Genomic DNA, 16020 nt, shown 5'->3' with positions numbered 1-16020 from the left:
CTGAATTTTGTAACAATGTGCAAAGGTACAGCCTCACTTTATGCTTGGCATCGTCACATCGCGGTCAACCTTTTTAGGATATTTAAGGCAAATAGATTAGAGAATAAAAAATAGTTCTTGTTTATCTTCCATTTGAACAGTATTTATTTTGTTATCTCATTAAAAATACTGTACAAAGAAACAAGACAAAAATCGAATAACCTTTTCTTCTGTCTTTATATTGTTTGTGATTAATAGCTGTCAGGTTGGTGGGCGGGTCCAACCTCTGTTCTGGAAGAGTGGAGGTTCTCCACAATGGAATCTGGGGAACAGTGTGTGATGACCTATGGGATTCTACAGATGGTGCAGTGGTGTGTAGAGAACTGGGCTGTGGGAGTCTTGTAGAGGTAAAGACTGCTGCTTATTTCGGAGAAGGTTCTGGACAAATCTGGTTGGATGATGTCCAGTGCCGTGGGAATGAATCTACACTGAAAAACTGTTCATCTAATTTATTCGGATCACATGACTGTGGGCACCAAGAAGATGCTGGAGTCATTTGCCAAGGTAAGTCAAACACATTTATACAACTCATATAGCTGTGGTGTTGTACACTGTAATTACGCAATGCAAAAGCATTTTGTGTTCTAAAGAACACAATTTACTCTGAAAACTTAAAAGGACTACAAAATAATTTGATTTTCTTCCCTTTTTTAAAGGCAAATAAATTTTTCCATTTATATGCTGTTTATGTCACATTTACGGGGTCAAGCTCAACAATGTCATGGCACTCTTGATTCGGTTTGTTTGGTCACAGCCCCCCAGTGGTATCGTATGAATAGCCAATCAAGGGCTATGAGTACATTTCACTTCATTTGTAGCTTTGCAACTCTTGCCCAGTCGTGTGGGCTAAATCAATTGGCCTGCTCTCATTATCAGGCACTTAATTTTGTTCCAGTCTGCAAAGTTACAGCCTCATCCGATACTTGCCATCATTGCTATCAACTTTCTTAGCATGTTAACTATTTCTTGCTTACCATCTATTTGAATATCAGTTTCACTTTGGGAAAGACCACACAAATTAAGAAATACAATCTGGAACTGTAATAGACTTCAATCATCTCTCCTGTTCTGTAATAGGCCAGGCACAAACTAGTGCAGCACCACGAACGAGTGGTTATACACCTTTGAATTAGATCCAGATCTGCTGTTCTCACAACCTGTAACAGTCTAAAACATTAGTTTGAACTGAACAAACTTGAAGCATTGCAATCAATCTGAAAATGTCAATACCATCATCAAAACACAACAATGTTGTGTATTTGTGTTTATTTATTTTTTTTCTGCAGCAACAGCGACACTGAACACGACTACCTCACAGCCAGGAGTCAGAGGTAATGGTGCTGAGAAGGATGAAAATCCACTATTGTTACTACTTGTTAACAAACAAACAAAAAAATGACCTGTTCTGTTTTATCGTTTGTTATTAATAGTTGTCAGGTTGGTGAATGGATCCAACCTGTGTTCTGGAAGAGTAGAGGTTCTCCACAATGGAACCTGGGGAACAGTGTGTGATGACCTGTGGGATTCTACAGACGCAGCAGTGGTGTGTAGAGAACTGGGCTGTGGGAGTGCTGTAGAGGCAAAGAGTGCTGCGTATTTTGGACAGGGTACTGGACAAATATGGTTGGATGATGTCCAGTGCCGGGGAAATGAATCTGCACTGAAAAACTGTTCATCAAGAGCATTGGGATCACATAACTGTGGGCACCAAAAAGATGCTGGAGTCATCTGCCGAGGTGAGTCAAACACATTTATGCAATTGATGTATAGCTGTGCTGTTTATTTACAGTACATTTTCTCATTAGCAGTGCAACGGTGTTTCATGTCCTAAATAGCATGATTTGCTTGAAATGACCAATGTATCATTTGATTTTATTTACTTGTTTTAAGTTTCCAAAGGCAAAACAAAGTTTTCCATTCATATGCAATCAATGCCTCAATTACAGGGTCAAGCTCGCCATTGGCATGCACGTAGTACTGTTGAGTAGATTTGTTTGGTCATTGCACACCCAGAGGTGATCTTAGGAAAAGTCGATCAAAGTCTATGGTTATATTTCACTTCGCTTCAGCTTTTGCCTAGTTGGTGTTGTGGGTTAAATGAATTGGCCTGGTTTCTGTGTCAGGCACTGGATTTTATTCCAGTGTGCAAAGAAATAGCCTCACTTTATGGTTGGCCTATTGCTATCGACTTAGCATGTTAACCATTTCTTGTTCACTTTGGGAAATAAAATGCAAATGAAGAATTCCATTCTGGAACGGTCATCGACTTCAATCATCTCTCTTTTCTTTGTAATAAAACAAACTAGGGCAGCACCACAAACAAGTAATTATACACCTTTGAATTAGATCCAGATGTGCTGTTTTCACAAACTGTAACAATACCTTCATCAAAACATAAAATTGTTGTGTTATTTTTTTTTCTGCAGAAACACTGACACTGAACATGACTACCTCACAGCCAAGAGTCGGAGGTAATGGTGATGAGGAGGTCGAAACTCCACTATTGTTACTGCTGTGTTAATAAACACACAAACAAAAAGCTTAATTTGCTGTTTTTCTATCATTTGTGATTAACAGCTGTCAGGTTGGTGAATGGATCCAACCTCTGTTCAGGAAGAGTGGAGGTTCTTCACAATGGAACCTGGGGAACAGTGTGTGATGACATGTGGGATTCTACAGATGCGGCAGTGGTGTGTAGAGAACTGGGCTGTGGGAGTGTTGTAGAGGCAAAGAGTGCTGCCTATTTTGGACAGGGTACTGGACAAATATGGTTGGATGATGTCCAGTGCCGTGGAAATGAAACTACACTGAAAAACTGTTCATCAAGATCATGGGGATCACATAACTGTAGGCACCAAAAAGATGCTGGAGTCATCTGCCAAGGTACGTTAAACACATTTATACAACTGATGTACATTTATAGCTGTCCTATTGTACAGCATATTTTTTTCATTAGCAATGCAACAGTGTTTCATGTTCTAAATAACAGGATCTATTTGGAAGGACACATGTATCATTTGATTTCCCCCATTTTTTAAGTTTCTGAAGGCAAAACAAAGATTTTCATCAATTCATTTAATGTTTTCACATCAACAATTTACAGAATCAGTTCGATATACAAGTAAACATTCTTTTCTAACCACCCTTCTACCTCAGTCCCACCCTCAGAAGACAGAACACTGAAATGGACATTATTGTGGGGCATTGAGCTGATGTGTTAAATAAGGACAAAAAGGAATAAATAAATAAACATAAAAATATAAAAATGAATAAATTAATAAATAATATTAATAATAATAACAATAATAATAATAAAAGAGATTAAAGAAGGGTTACATTATCACATCAGCATTTTCAGTCATGTATTTAATAAATTTGCTCCAAATCATTTCAAACATTGATGACATTTTTTTTTAGATAAAACATAGTTCCCTTCCGGGAACTCTACACTGCGTCCTGAGACACTTTGGGGAACGCCATTGGCGGGCCGCACTCTGAGTCATGTCCAACGTCCAATGAGAAACGGGAGTGACGTCACAGGCGCGGTGACGTCATCGACCAGGAAGTATATAAGCACGTGCGTTTGAAGCTGGCGTCAGCTTTTGTCATTCAGCGAGAGCGCTCTGTGTCTTTGTCTGTCTGGTTATTACTGCTGTTTTTTCGTGCCAAATTGCACCACTTTTATTTGAGCAGTATGCCAAAAGGGGGAAAACGATCTTTTAAGGCGAGACACGGCAGGCAAAAACATCGTTTTTTTTTTATTGGTCAATTTTGAGATTTTTGGATATTTGTCTTCAATAACATGTCTTCTTTTAGACTTGTGGTGAAAAAAAGTCCGAAATACACATTTAGGTCTTTATTTTACTGCACTTTGTCTGTTTGCGTCTGTAGATTTCTCATAAATTCAACAAAAGTTGGCGTTCTAAATCAACATGCTGCTCCACGATCTCTGTCTGTACCCAGTCATCACGTACACTGCTGGAAAGCTCTCTCTCTTCTGTGCAATGCTGTCGGATCCAAATATGGTTATTTCCTTTTTATCAGCAACCAATCGTGAAAGTAAAAGAGGGGATTTAACTCTAAATGCGCAATCTCATTGGCTGAAGATAATTTCTGACAACGTGATTCGTTCAGAATCGTCACATGGTATGCTTTGACGCTTCCTTGTTTGGTTTAGCTTTCCGCGGTATCTTTTGAGTGAATGAATGAAAATAACTTCGCGTCAATCATCGAAAAGAGTACAGCAGTTGTCACTTGCAAGGGGGAAAATGAAAATTAGTAATGGATTACATGGTGAAATTCCCTCGGGAAGCGCATCTGAACGTAAGCTGTCGATGGGAACCCAGGGTGGTTTAGATATAAGCCAATCTATAAATAAAGTGCACTCTACACAACAGTGGCTGCTTGTTCATGTATTTGTCGTTCTCTGTGGTTAGTTGAAGGTCTTATTTGGCAATGTTGTTTTATTCAGTTTACATTGTTATAAATAATTACTTGGCCAGTTGTTTTGCTTGTTAGCAATGTTTTCATATAAAAATGTGTGGAATTTTTACAATATAAATCTTTAAAGCCCATTTTCTCAAAATGACTTTTCTCTCATACTCCAAGTCCGAAATCTCCACTTCAGTAGCACCTATATACACCAAACTTTCCAGTCTTGTACCTAGTAATATTATGAAGACTATTACAGAGGGATTTGTAAATATATTATTCCTAGCCTGATTTATATAACATTTTATTCCAAAAAACATGGCGAAAATACATTTTTTAAGGCTATTGACAGTATATTCTGATTTACAGGATAACAAAAGTGGATATCCATAAATCCCTCTGTAATTTTTTTCCCATCTAATATGTGAACACAATGAAAAAAGAATTTTGAACCTGGCTTTATCCAATTCTGAGATTTCGTTTTTTAAAATATAGGCAAATTAGCGCATATTTACTTAGATAATGCCTAATTTGCATATTTAAACATAAAATTACAAAAACATTGTAATACATTTTTTTCTCATCTTAATGTAGGTAAATCAACTGAGAAAGTTTCATGGTGATATCTGCTAGTTAAAAATTTTACCCTATTCACCTGTAGTGTCTCGCCTTAAAGCAAAAAGAGCGGTTGAGCAGCCACATAGAAAGTGTGTCCCTCCCTGCCAACGTTTCATTGTTGGTGGGGACACACACGATCTATGTGTAGTCTGCTTGGGAGCGGAGCATGCTAGGTCAGCCCTTGAGGGGGTTGGCTGCCCGCAGTGCGAGCGAATGCCGCTGCGGTTGCTCCGTTCCCGGAAAGCCCTCTTTGAGGAGGGGGCTTTCACTAGCGTTCCCCGTGGGTCTGGCCCCGCTTCCGCTGAGGCGGAGCGGCAGCTGCACTCATGGGGTTCGCAGGTAGATCTGCTGGAGGGAGTTGAGACGGGTGATCCCCTATCTCTCTCCTCACCCAGCGGATCGTATGACCTCCTCTTGGATGAGGAAGCCCGCACTGCGGTTCCTTCCCTCCAAGAGGAGGAGTCAGCGCTCCTTCTGTCTTCCTCCGAGGAGGTTGATGTTGAGAGCGTTGACACCCCACAACCGCCCCCCCATTCACCCCAATACGAGGAGCTAGTGGAGGTGCTGACTAGCGCGGTGGCCAAGCTTAACATCAGTTGGCCACCAGCACAAGATCATGAACCGCAGGGAAGCAGGCTCGACGAGCGCTTCCTGCGGGCAAAGCCAGCACCTCCCAAACGGAGCCTTCCTTTTTTCCCCGATCTCCACAAAGAGATCAGGAGATCGTGGGAAAAACCGTATTCCTCGCGTCTCTTCTCCCCCGCCTCTGATTACTACGGTAATGTGGGGGGGATGGAGGAGTACGGTTACAGGGCGATGCCCCAGGTCGAGCAGACACTAGCGAGCTATCTGTCTCCCGGCCTGGCATCGTCCCTGAAGGCTCCGTCCTTACCCACCAGGCCACTAAAGATCACGTCTGGTCTGATGGGTAAGGCATATGCGGCAGCAGGTCAGGCTGGTGGTTGCCTACACACCATGTCTGTGCTCCAGGCATACCAGGCCGACCTGCTGAAGGAGTTTAGTGACGGTGAGGAAGTGAGCGTCACAGAGATGCGCAGGACCGGCAGACCTGGCGCTCCGCGCCACCAAGGAGACCGCCCGTGCCATTGGGCGGTCTATGGCAGCCTTGGTGGCCGCGGAGAGGCATCTCTGGTTGACCCTGTCCGACATGAAGGAGAAGGACAGGGTCACGCTCCTGGACGCCCCCCTGCAGCCCTTTGGCCTCTTTGGTGACTCTGTGGACACTGTTGTCAGCAGACACCAGGAGGCCCGCAGGCAGGCAGCGGCGTTCCAGCGGTTTCTTCCTCGCCGCACTTACTCCTCTGGGGCTGCTGGACGGGAGCAGCCCCAGCCGCAAGCTAGCTCCTCGCACCGGGATGCACAGAAAAGGAGTGTTGCTACCCGCACCCCTCCGGCTAGACCTAGAGGGCGGGCTCAGCAACACTCCAAGCCGGGGTCCTCTAAGACTAGGCCGGACCTGAGGGTCGTCCTACAGTCTAAGAGGGCCTCGGCTAAACGGCCCTGATGGTCGTGGCCCAGGGCCAATGAGGGCAGCCCCTCTCGAAGACTTAGGTGCTTCACCGCCTCTGAGGAGTACGGTGACCACCTCTCTTCGGGGCCCTCAGGAGATTCGTCAGCTAACCCTGCCGGTGTTACAGGGCGCGGCAGTCTCCCGCGAACATCATTCTCTGGTCCTTCCGCCCGGAAACGTAGCGGAACCAGAGAGTTCGCCACCCCCACGGGGGTCTCTAGAGCGCTCACTTCAGGTGCATCCTGCCAGTTCGCTGCTACAGGTCACCAAGTTAGCTCCTCTAATAAATCCAGAGACCAGTCTCGAGAGGCTGGTTCCCTTAGTAGAATTTCTGGCAGCGTGGAAACTACTGCCAAATATTTCTATGTGGGTCCTGCGTACTGTAGAGAAAGGTTATTGCATTCAATTCGGCGCCAAGCCGCCGCCTTTCAGCGGGGTATTTCCTACTCTGGTAGGCCCCGAGCAGGCTCTGGTATTGGAACAGGAAGTGAATACTCTCCTGAGGAAGGAGGCCATCGAGGTGGTCCCTCCTCAACACAGAGAATCCGGGTTCTACAGCCGGTACTTCATTGTTCCCAAGAAGGATGGGGGCCTGCGGCCCATTTTAGATCTCAGACAGCTAAACCTCTCAGTAAGAAAACTGAAGTTCAAAATGTTGACTGTCAGACAGGTCGTGTCTCAAATCAGGTCCGAGGACTGGTTTGTCACGATAGATCTGAAAGACGCATACTTTCACGTCTCCATCCTTCCTCAACACCGGAAGTTTCTCAGGTTCGCTTTCAGGGGCAAAGCTTACCAATACAGAGTTCTTCCGTTCGGCCTAGCGCTCTCTCCCCGAACTTTCACGAAGTGTGTGGATGCTGCTCTGGCTCCTCTGCGACTCCAGGGCATCCGCATACTCAACTACATAGACGACTGGCTCATCCTAGCCAGTTCAGAACAGTTAGCGGCTCAACATCGAGATGTTGTTCTTGCTCACATGGAAAAGCTGGGGTTGAGACTCAACGCCAAGAAAAGTGTGCTGTCTCCATTACAGAGAACCACTTATCTAGGTGTAATCTGGGATTCGACCACGATGCAGGCACGATTGTCACCTGCTCGGATCGAGTCGATCCTTACTGCAGTAAATGCGGTCAAGCTAGGCCTGCTACTCACTGTCAAACAGTTCCAAGTACTGTTAGGTCTTATGGCAGCTGCATCCAACGTGATACCTCTTGGACTGCTGCACATGAGACCACTGCAGTGGTGGCTCAAGACCAAAGGGTTTTCCCCGAGGGGGAACCCATTCCGCAAGATCAAGGTCACGCGGCGCTGCCTACGTGCCTTAGTCATGTGGAAAAAGCCCTGGTTCCTATTACAAGGACCAGCGCTGGGAGCTCCTTGCCGCCGCGTCACGCTAGCGACAGATGCATCCCTCACCGGGTGGGGAGCGGTCATGAGTGGCCGCTCCGCCCAAGGCCTATGGAACGACCGGCATCACTCTTGGCACATAAATTGCCTAGAAATGTTGGCAGTGTTCCTGGCTCTGAAGCATTTCCTTCCAGACCTGAGAAACCGTCACGTGCTGGTCCGCACAGACAACACGGCGGTGGTCTACTATATAAACCACCAGGGAGGTCTGCGTTCACGCCCCTTATACAAGCTGGCGTGCCAGATCATCCTGTGGTCACAAGGGAAGCTTCTCTCATTGAGAGCAGTTCACATTCCTGGACGTCTCAATGTGGGAGCAGACGTCCTGTCGAGGCAGGGGCTGAGGCCCGGGGAATGGATGCTTCACCCTCAGGTGGTGAAGCAGATATGGAGAGTCTTTGGTCAAGCCCAGGTGGACCTCTTTGCGACTCAGGAGACATCGCAATGTCCCCTTTGGTACTCTCTAGTTCCTCCAGCTCCTCTCGGACTGGATGCCATGGTACAGACGTGGCCGAGGCTTCGTCTGTACGCCTTTCCCCCGATCGCTCTGCTCCCGGGAGTTCTGGAAAGAGTGCGCCGGTACGGAGTACGGCTGCTGCTAGTAGCCCCGTACTGGCCGGCCCGAGTATGGTTCTCGGATATAATCGCCCTCCTCGACGGCTCTCCATGGGAGATTCCTGTCAGGAGCGACCTTCTTTCTCAGGCTGGGGGCGCAATATGCCACCCCCACCCAGAGAAGTGGAAGTTATGGGTGTGGCCCCTGAGGGGGCACAACTCATAGAAGCTGGTCTCTCAACCGAGGTTGTTGAGACCATCCTTCAATCCAGAGCTCCCTCTACGAGGAAACTTTATGGCCTAAAGTGGAACCTGTTTGCGTCATGGTGTCATGAACGCCGCTTAGACCCAGTCCACTGCCCGGTTGGTACAGTGCTGGAGTTCCTGCAAACTCGTTTGTCCGCTGGGTTAGCTCACTCCACCTTGAAGGTGTACGTGGCGGCTATATCGGCTTACCACGCCCTTCATGGCGGCCTTTCAGTGGGCAAGAACCCCCTGGTCTCACGTTTCCTCCGCGGTGCACTCAGGCTGAGGCCTCGTGCAAGACCGAAAGTCCCTACATGGGACTTAGCTGTGGTGTTGGAGGCGCTGTGTAAACCTCCCTTCGAGCCTCTGGAGGAGGCCTCCGATCGGATGCTTACCCTAAAGACAGCATTGCTGCTGGCGCTAACGTCTCTCAAGAGAGTCGGGGACCTGCAGGCCCTTTCAGTGGCCCCTTCTTACATTGACTTTGCCCCAGGGTTGGCCAAAGCATTCCTTTACCCACGAGCTGGGTACGTACCTAAGGTCCCATCAGCGACACCACAGCCAATAACGCTTCAAGCGTTTTACCCTCCTCCATTCGTGGAGCACGACCAGAGGAAGTATAACTTAATGTGTCCAGTAAGAGCACTGGACACTTATGTCCACAGAGCTGCCCTGTGGCGTAAATCAGAGCAACTTTTGGTCTGTTACGGCCCCCCTAAGAGGGGGTGCCCGGCTTCCAAGCCTACTATCAGTAAGTGGATCATTGATGCCATCTCTACTGCCTACGAGTCCTCTGGTCTCCCATCCCCGTTGGGAGTCAAGGCTCACTCAACTAGAGGCATTGCAGCCTCTAAAGCTCTGATGGCAGGTGTCCCGATCCAGGACATCTGCAGTGCGGCGGGTTGGTCCTCACCTCTAACGTTCGTCAGGTTCTACGAACTAGACCTCAGAGTCACTCCTGGCTCAGTCGTCCTTCAGCCCTAGCATTGCTAGGCCTAGAGGTGCTTAGGCGCTTTCCTCTACGGAGGAAAAGGATTTCTACCCTCTCGACCTGGCAGTCCTCCAGGCGAGAGGTGTGATATCCTGCCTCGCGTGCCCGAGGGCCGAGGCCTGTGTTCCTCTTGTCTGGTGGTTGATCACAGACAGAGATGTTTTCTAGTGTCCTGGCGGTCCACCAGGCACTTCTTGTGTCCCTCTTGTTCTGGCCGTAGCGCAGACAAAGGTCTACCACTTCTCCTCGTGTGCCCGAGGGCCGAGGAGCCTTTTCCCCCTGCACTGGTCTTGTGACAGGCAGCGGTTGAGAACCCTAGCCTCGTGTGCCTGAGGGCCGAGGCTCATTTATCCCTCTTGTCTGGTGGTGGATCACAGACAGAGATGTATTCCAGTGTCCTGGCACCTTCACCAGGCACCTCTTGTGTCCCTCTTGTTCTGGCCGTAGCGCAGACAAAGGACTACCATTTCTCCTCGTGTGCCCAAGGGCCGAGGAACCTTTCTCCCCCTGCACTGGTCTTGTGACAGGCAGCGGTTGAGAACCCTAGCCTCGTGTGCCTGAGGGCCGAGGCTCATTTATCCCTCTTGTCTGGTGGTGGATCACAGACAGAGATGTATTCCAGTGTCCTGGCACGTTCACCAGGCACTTCTTGTGTCCCTCTTGTTCTGGCCGTAGCGCAGACAAAGGACTACCATTTCTCCTCGTGTGCCTGAGGGCCGAGGCTCATTTATCCCTCTTGTCTGGTGGTTGATCACAGACAGAGATGCATTATCACTCGCGTCCTGGCAAGATCACCAGGCGGAGTTTCCATAGTGTCTCATCAGGTAAGTATTACCAGACACTGGATTATGCTAACCTCGTGTGCCCGAGGGCCGAGGTACATTCTTTCCCTCTTGTCTGGTGGGCTCCACAGACAGAGATGTATTATCACTCATGTCCTGGCAAGTTTCCCAGGCTGAAGTGTACCAAGACACAACTTTTCCACCCTTGGCCTAGCAGACAAAAACTGGGCAGGGCCTTGGAAATTATGGGGGCGTTGATACCTCGTTCCCCAAAGTGTCTCAGGACGCAGTGTAGAGTTCCCGGAAGGGAACGTCTCAGGTTACGTATGTAACCCTGGTTCCCTGAGGGAACGAGACACTGCGTCTCGGACCATAATTCCCGCATCCCTGCTGCGCTCGCTTCATTCCTATAAGCCGACGCCAGCTTCAAACGCACGTGCTTATATACTTCCTGGTCGATGACGTCACCGCGCCTGTGACGTCACTCCCGTTTCTCATTGGACGTTGGACATGACTCAGAGTGCGGCCCGCCAATGGCGTTCCCCAAAGTGTCTCAGGACGCAGTGTCTCGTTCCCTCAGGGAACCAGGGTTACATACGTAACCTGAGACGTTTTTTTTCCAACTAGGAACATACAACTTCACTTTGACGTTGTGTCGAATGCACGACACTAGGGGTCCCTATACTAAATGCCACAACTGTCGAACTGCATCACGATTGTACTGGGGTTCAGATACTAACAAGCCAGTGTTGCCACACATTTGAATAATAAAACGAAATACATACCTGACAAAGGAGAGACACACAGCCGCATGTGAGTTCTAGTGCAGAGCTCCAGATTCACATATGCTGTGGGGGTTTTCTGGCTACAGAATCCCCAATGACAATAATGCCCCTTCACACATATACCCAGACCAGAAACAAAGAAATCGTTCAATAAGTTGTAAAAACATAAAAGACCTTTTGGTTTGGTAGGCTCTTGCAACCCAGGGTTGCACCTGAAACACGGTTGCATTGCTAATAGCCTTGCTGTTGTACAGTATATTTTCTCTTTATGCACCACTGATTCATGTTCTAAATAACGGGATCTACTTGAAAGGACCAATGTATCATTAGATTTTTTTTTTCCTTCTTTTAAGTTTACAAAGGCAAAACAAACTTTCCATTTACATACCTTTTATGCATTAGTTATGGCGTCAAGCTAACCAATGGCATGCATGTAGTACTGTTGAGTAGATTTCTTTGGTCATAGCACCGCCGGTGGTGTTTTTAGGTAAAGTCAGTCAAAGGCTATGAGTACTTTTTACTTAATTTATACCTTTGGAACTTTGTCCCAGTTGGTGGAGTGGTTAACCTGGTCTCTGTCTAAGTGACTGAATTTTGTAACAATGTGCAAAGGTACAGCCTCACTTTAAGTTTGGCATCGTCACATCGCGGTCAACCCTTTTAGTATATTTAAGGCAAATAGATTAGAGAATAAAAAATAGTTCTTGTTTATCTTCCATTTGAACAGTATTTATTTTGTTATCTCATTAAAAATACTGTACAAAGAAACAAGACAAAAATCTAATAACCTTTTCTTCTGTCTTTATATTGTTTGTGATTAATAGCTGTCAGGTTGGTGGGCGGGTCCAACCTCTGTTCTGGAAGAGTGGAGGTTCTCCACAATGGAATCTGGGGAACAGTGTGTGATGACCTATGGGATTCTACAGATGGTGCAGTGGTGTGTAGAGAACTGGGCTGTGGGAGTCTTGTAGAGGTAAAGACTGCTGCTTATTTCGGAGAAGGTTCTGGACAAATCTGGTTGGATGATGTCCAGTGCCGTGGGAATGAATCTACACTGAAAAACTGTTCATCTAATTTATTCGGATCACATGACTGTGGGCACCAAGAAGATGCTGGAGTCATTTGCCAAGGTAAGTCAAACACATTTATACAACTCATATAGCTGTGGTGTTGTACACTGTAATTACGCAATGCAAAAGCATTTTGTGTTCTAAAGAACACAATTTACTCTGAAAACTTAAAAGGACCACAAAATAATTTGATTTTCTTCCCTTTTTTAAAGGCAAATAAATTTTTCCATTTATATGCTGTTTATGTCACATTTACGGGGTCAAGCTCAACAATGTCATGGCACTCTTGATTCGGTTTGTTTGGTCACAGCCCCCCAGTGGTATCGTATGAATAGCCAATCAAGGGCTATGAGTACATTTCACTTCATTTGTAGCTTTGCAACTCTTGCCCAGTCGTGTGGGCTAAATCAATTGGCCTGCTCTCATTATCAGGCACTTAATTTTGTTCCAGTCTGCAAAGTTACAGCCTCATCCGATACTTGCCATCATTGCTATCAACTTTCTTAGCATGTTAACTATTTCTTGCTTACCATCTATTTGATTATCAGTTTCACTTTGGGAAAGACCACACAAATTAAGAAATACAATCTGGAACTGTAATAGACTTCAATCATCTCTCCTGTTCTGTAATAGGCCAGGCACAAACTAGTGCAGCACCACGAACGAGTGGTTATACATCTTTGAATTAGATCCAGATCTGCTGTTCTCACAACCTGTAACAGTCTAAAACATTAGTTTGAACTGAACAAACTTGAAGCATTGCAATCAATCTGAAAATGTCAATACCATCATCAAAACACAACAATGTTGTGTATTTGTGTTTATTTATTTTTTTCTGCAGCAACAGCGACACTGAACACGACTACCTCACAGCCAGGAGTCAGAGGTAATGGTGCTGAGAAGGATGAAAATCCACTATTGTTACTACAAACAAACAAAAAAATGACCTGTTCTGTTTTATCGTTTATTATTAATAGTTGTCAGGTTGGTGAATGGATCCAACCTGTGTTCTGGAAGAGTAGAGGTTCTCCACAATGGAACCTGGGGAACAGTGTGTGATGACCTGTGGGATTCTACAGACGCAGCAGTGGTGTGTAGAGAACTGGGCTGTGGGAGTGCTGTAGAGGCAAAGAGTGCTGCGTATTTTGGACAGGGTACTGGACAAATATGGTTGGATGATGTCCAGTGCCGGGGAAATGAATCTGCACTGAAAAACTGTTCATCAAGAGCATTGGGATCACATAACTGTGGGCACCAAAAAGATGCTGGAGTCATCTGCCGAGGTGAGTCAAACACATTTATGCAATTGATGTATAGCTGTGCTGTTTATTTACAGTACATTTTCTCATTAGCAGTGCAACGGTGTTTCATGTCCTAAATAGCATGATTTGCTTGAAATGACCAATGTATCATTTGATTTTATTTACTTGTTTTTAAAGTGCCCCTATTATGCCTTTTCAAATATGATATTTCATGTAGTGTGTCATGTAGCTGTATGTGAACATAAACTATCTGCAAAGTTGTGACGCCGACAGTGCACTATAAATGAAGTTTTTGTCTAACAAAAAAAAGAGTCGGCTCACATTCGCCTAAACGAGTCGTCAGCAATTCGAATCTTTTTTCTGTAACGGCCACACGTCACGAGCTACACATTTGCGTAATGTCCGCCCACGTTCAATTTCGCGAACAACTTGCCCGCCCACAAACAGTAGGCCTACCATTTTCACGTGGATTAACGTTACATCATGTCAAGAAGACGCCCTGCGAGTGAATTTGTTTTACATGCCCTTCCGAAAGATGAAACTACCAAGGATGAGTGGTTAACATTAATTTTTTCAACACCTCAGCAGTCCAATGCCAATCTTGTGTTGTGTTCGCGTCATTTTACTGATGACTGTTTTTCCAATCTTGGGGAGTAACGTTACAACGCGAGATTCACCAAACGCTTGGTTTTAAAAAATGGATCAGTGCCCAGTTTATTTGGACCGGCTTGCTCCTCTGAACTTCTACCTGTAAGTATGATTAATAATTGATGATTGTATTTTCTAGCGATCGTTCAAAATACGTCTTTGTGTACGTTATGGTGTGTAACAACCCCGCACATGTCTTGGTAACCGGCTAACTTGCGTTTCTGTAGTTCTGTTGTTCAGCTGTGAGTGCAATGTAGTCTAAAAATTGTGATTGATGCAGCTTGACTGTCTGTCTGCCTTATTAGTTTAAGTAATGATAATGATAAACGATGGCTTAACGCAGTGTTATGGGTTGTACGTTACAGTGTTGAAGTTCACAACGTAGAGGTGTGCCCGGTTCGCTTACAAAAGCAAATTGCAAGCACTTCCCACAGTTATAATATGACACCCACTGAGAAACGTCCTGCTCCAGTCGTGCTTGCAAAACAGTTTCTTGTCTATGTGCCACTTCAACCGTTTCATCGTCAGACTCCGGCTCGAATTGATAGGGTAAAATCGAGGCTATCTTTTCTACGCATTAACAGGTCTCCACAGCTGTCATTCAGTTATGCCAATGGGCGTTTCGTTTTGCGCTGAAGCGGTAGACCAATCCAAAAGGACTGCACCATCTGACCAATCACAGCAGTGAGGGCTCACTGAAAGGAGGGGTTTAGAGAGACTGATTCTTCGAACTGCTTCACACGAGTCGTTTACGAATCATTTAGAAACGGGGTAAAATTAAATCTAATTTTTGAGAAAACTAAAGTGTTTTTTGAACTTGCATACATGTAAACCTGTTTTAAGAGACTATTACAACAATATTAACTACCTTTAACATGGCATAATAGGGGCACTTTAAGTTTCCAAAGGCAAAACAAAGTTTTCCATTCATATGCAATCAATGCCTCAATTACAGGGTCAAGCTCGCCAATGGCATGCATGTAGTACTGTTGAGTAGATTTGTTTGGTCATTGCACACCCAGAGGTGATCTTAGGAAAAGTCGATCAAAGGCTATGGTTATATTTCACTTCGCTTCAGCTTTTGCCTAGTTGGTGTTGTGGGTTAAATGAATTGGCCTGGTTTCTATTCCAGTGTGCAAAGAAATAGCCTCGCTTTATGGTTGGCCTATTGCTATCGACTTAGCATGTTAACCATTTCTTGTTCACTTTGGGAAATAAAATGCAAATGAAGAATTCCATTCTGGAACGGTCATCGACTTCAATCATCTCATTTTTCTTTGTAATAAAACAAACTAGGGCAGCACCACAAACAAGTAATTATACACCTTTGAATTAGATCCAGATGTGCTGTTTTCACAAACTGTAACAATACCTTCATCAAAACATAAAATTGTTGTGTTATTTTTTTTCTGCAGAAACACTGACACTGAACATGACTACCTCACAGCCAAGAGTCGGAGGTAATGGTGATGAGGAGGTCGAAACTCCACTATTGTTACTGCTGTGTTAATAAACACACAAACAAAAAGCTTAATTTGCTGTTTTTCTATCATTTGTGATTAACAGCTGTCAGGTTGGTGAATGGATCCAACCTCTGTTCAGGAAGAGTGGAGGTTCTTCACAATGGAACCTGGGGAACAGTGTGTGATGAC

At 45.5% G+C, this 16020-nt stretch overlaps 1 protein-coding gene across 1 annotated transcript; it reads left to right on the top strand.

The window, feature by feature from the left end:
• Positions 1 to 15: 15 nt before the first annotated feature.
• Positions 16 to 16016, top strand: LOC141332896 (scavenger receptor cysteine-rich domain-containing protein DMBT1-like). The gene is made up of 10 exons (XM_073837858.1): positions 16 to 25; positions 238 to 543; positions 1326 to 1370; positions 1470 to 1775; positions 2617 to 2922; positions 12213 to 12518; positions 13300 to 13344; positions 13436 to 13598; positions 15784 to 15828; positions 15935 to 16016. The coding sequence occupies exons 1-10, from the start codon at positions 16 to 18 to the stop codon at positions 16014 to 16016; spliced, it is 1614 nt and encodes a 537-aa protein (XP_073693959.1).
• Positions 16017 to 16020: the final 4 nt, after the last annotated feature.

The sequence above is a fragment of the Garra rufa genome, chromosome 4 (assembly GCF_049309525.1).
Source record: "Garra rufa chromosome 4, GarRuf1.0, whole genome shotgun sequence".
Lineage (NCBI taxonomy): Eukaryota > Metazoa > Chordata > Actinopteri > Cypriniformes > Cyprinidae > Garra > Garra rufa.
The sequence above is the reverse complement of the archived record's forward strand: the minus strand, read 5'-3'. Positions and strand labels throughout refer to the sequence as shown.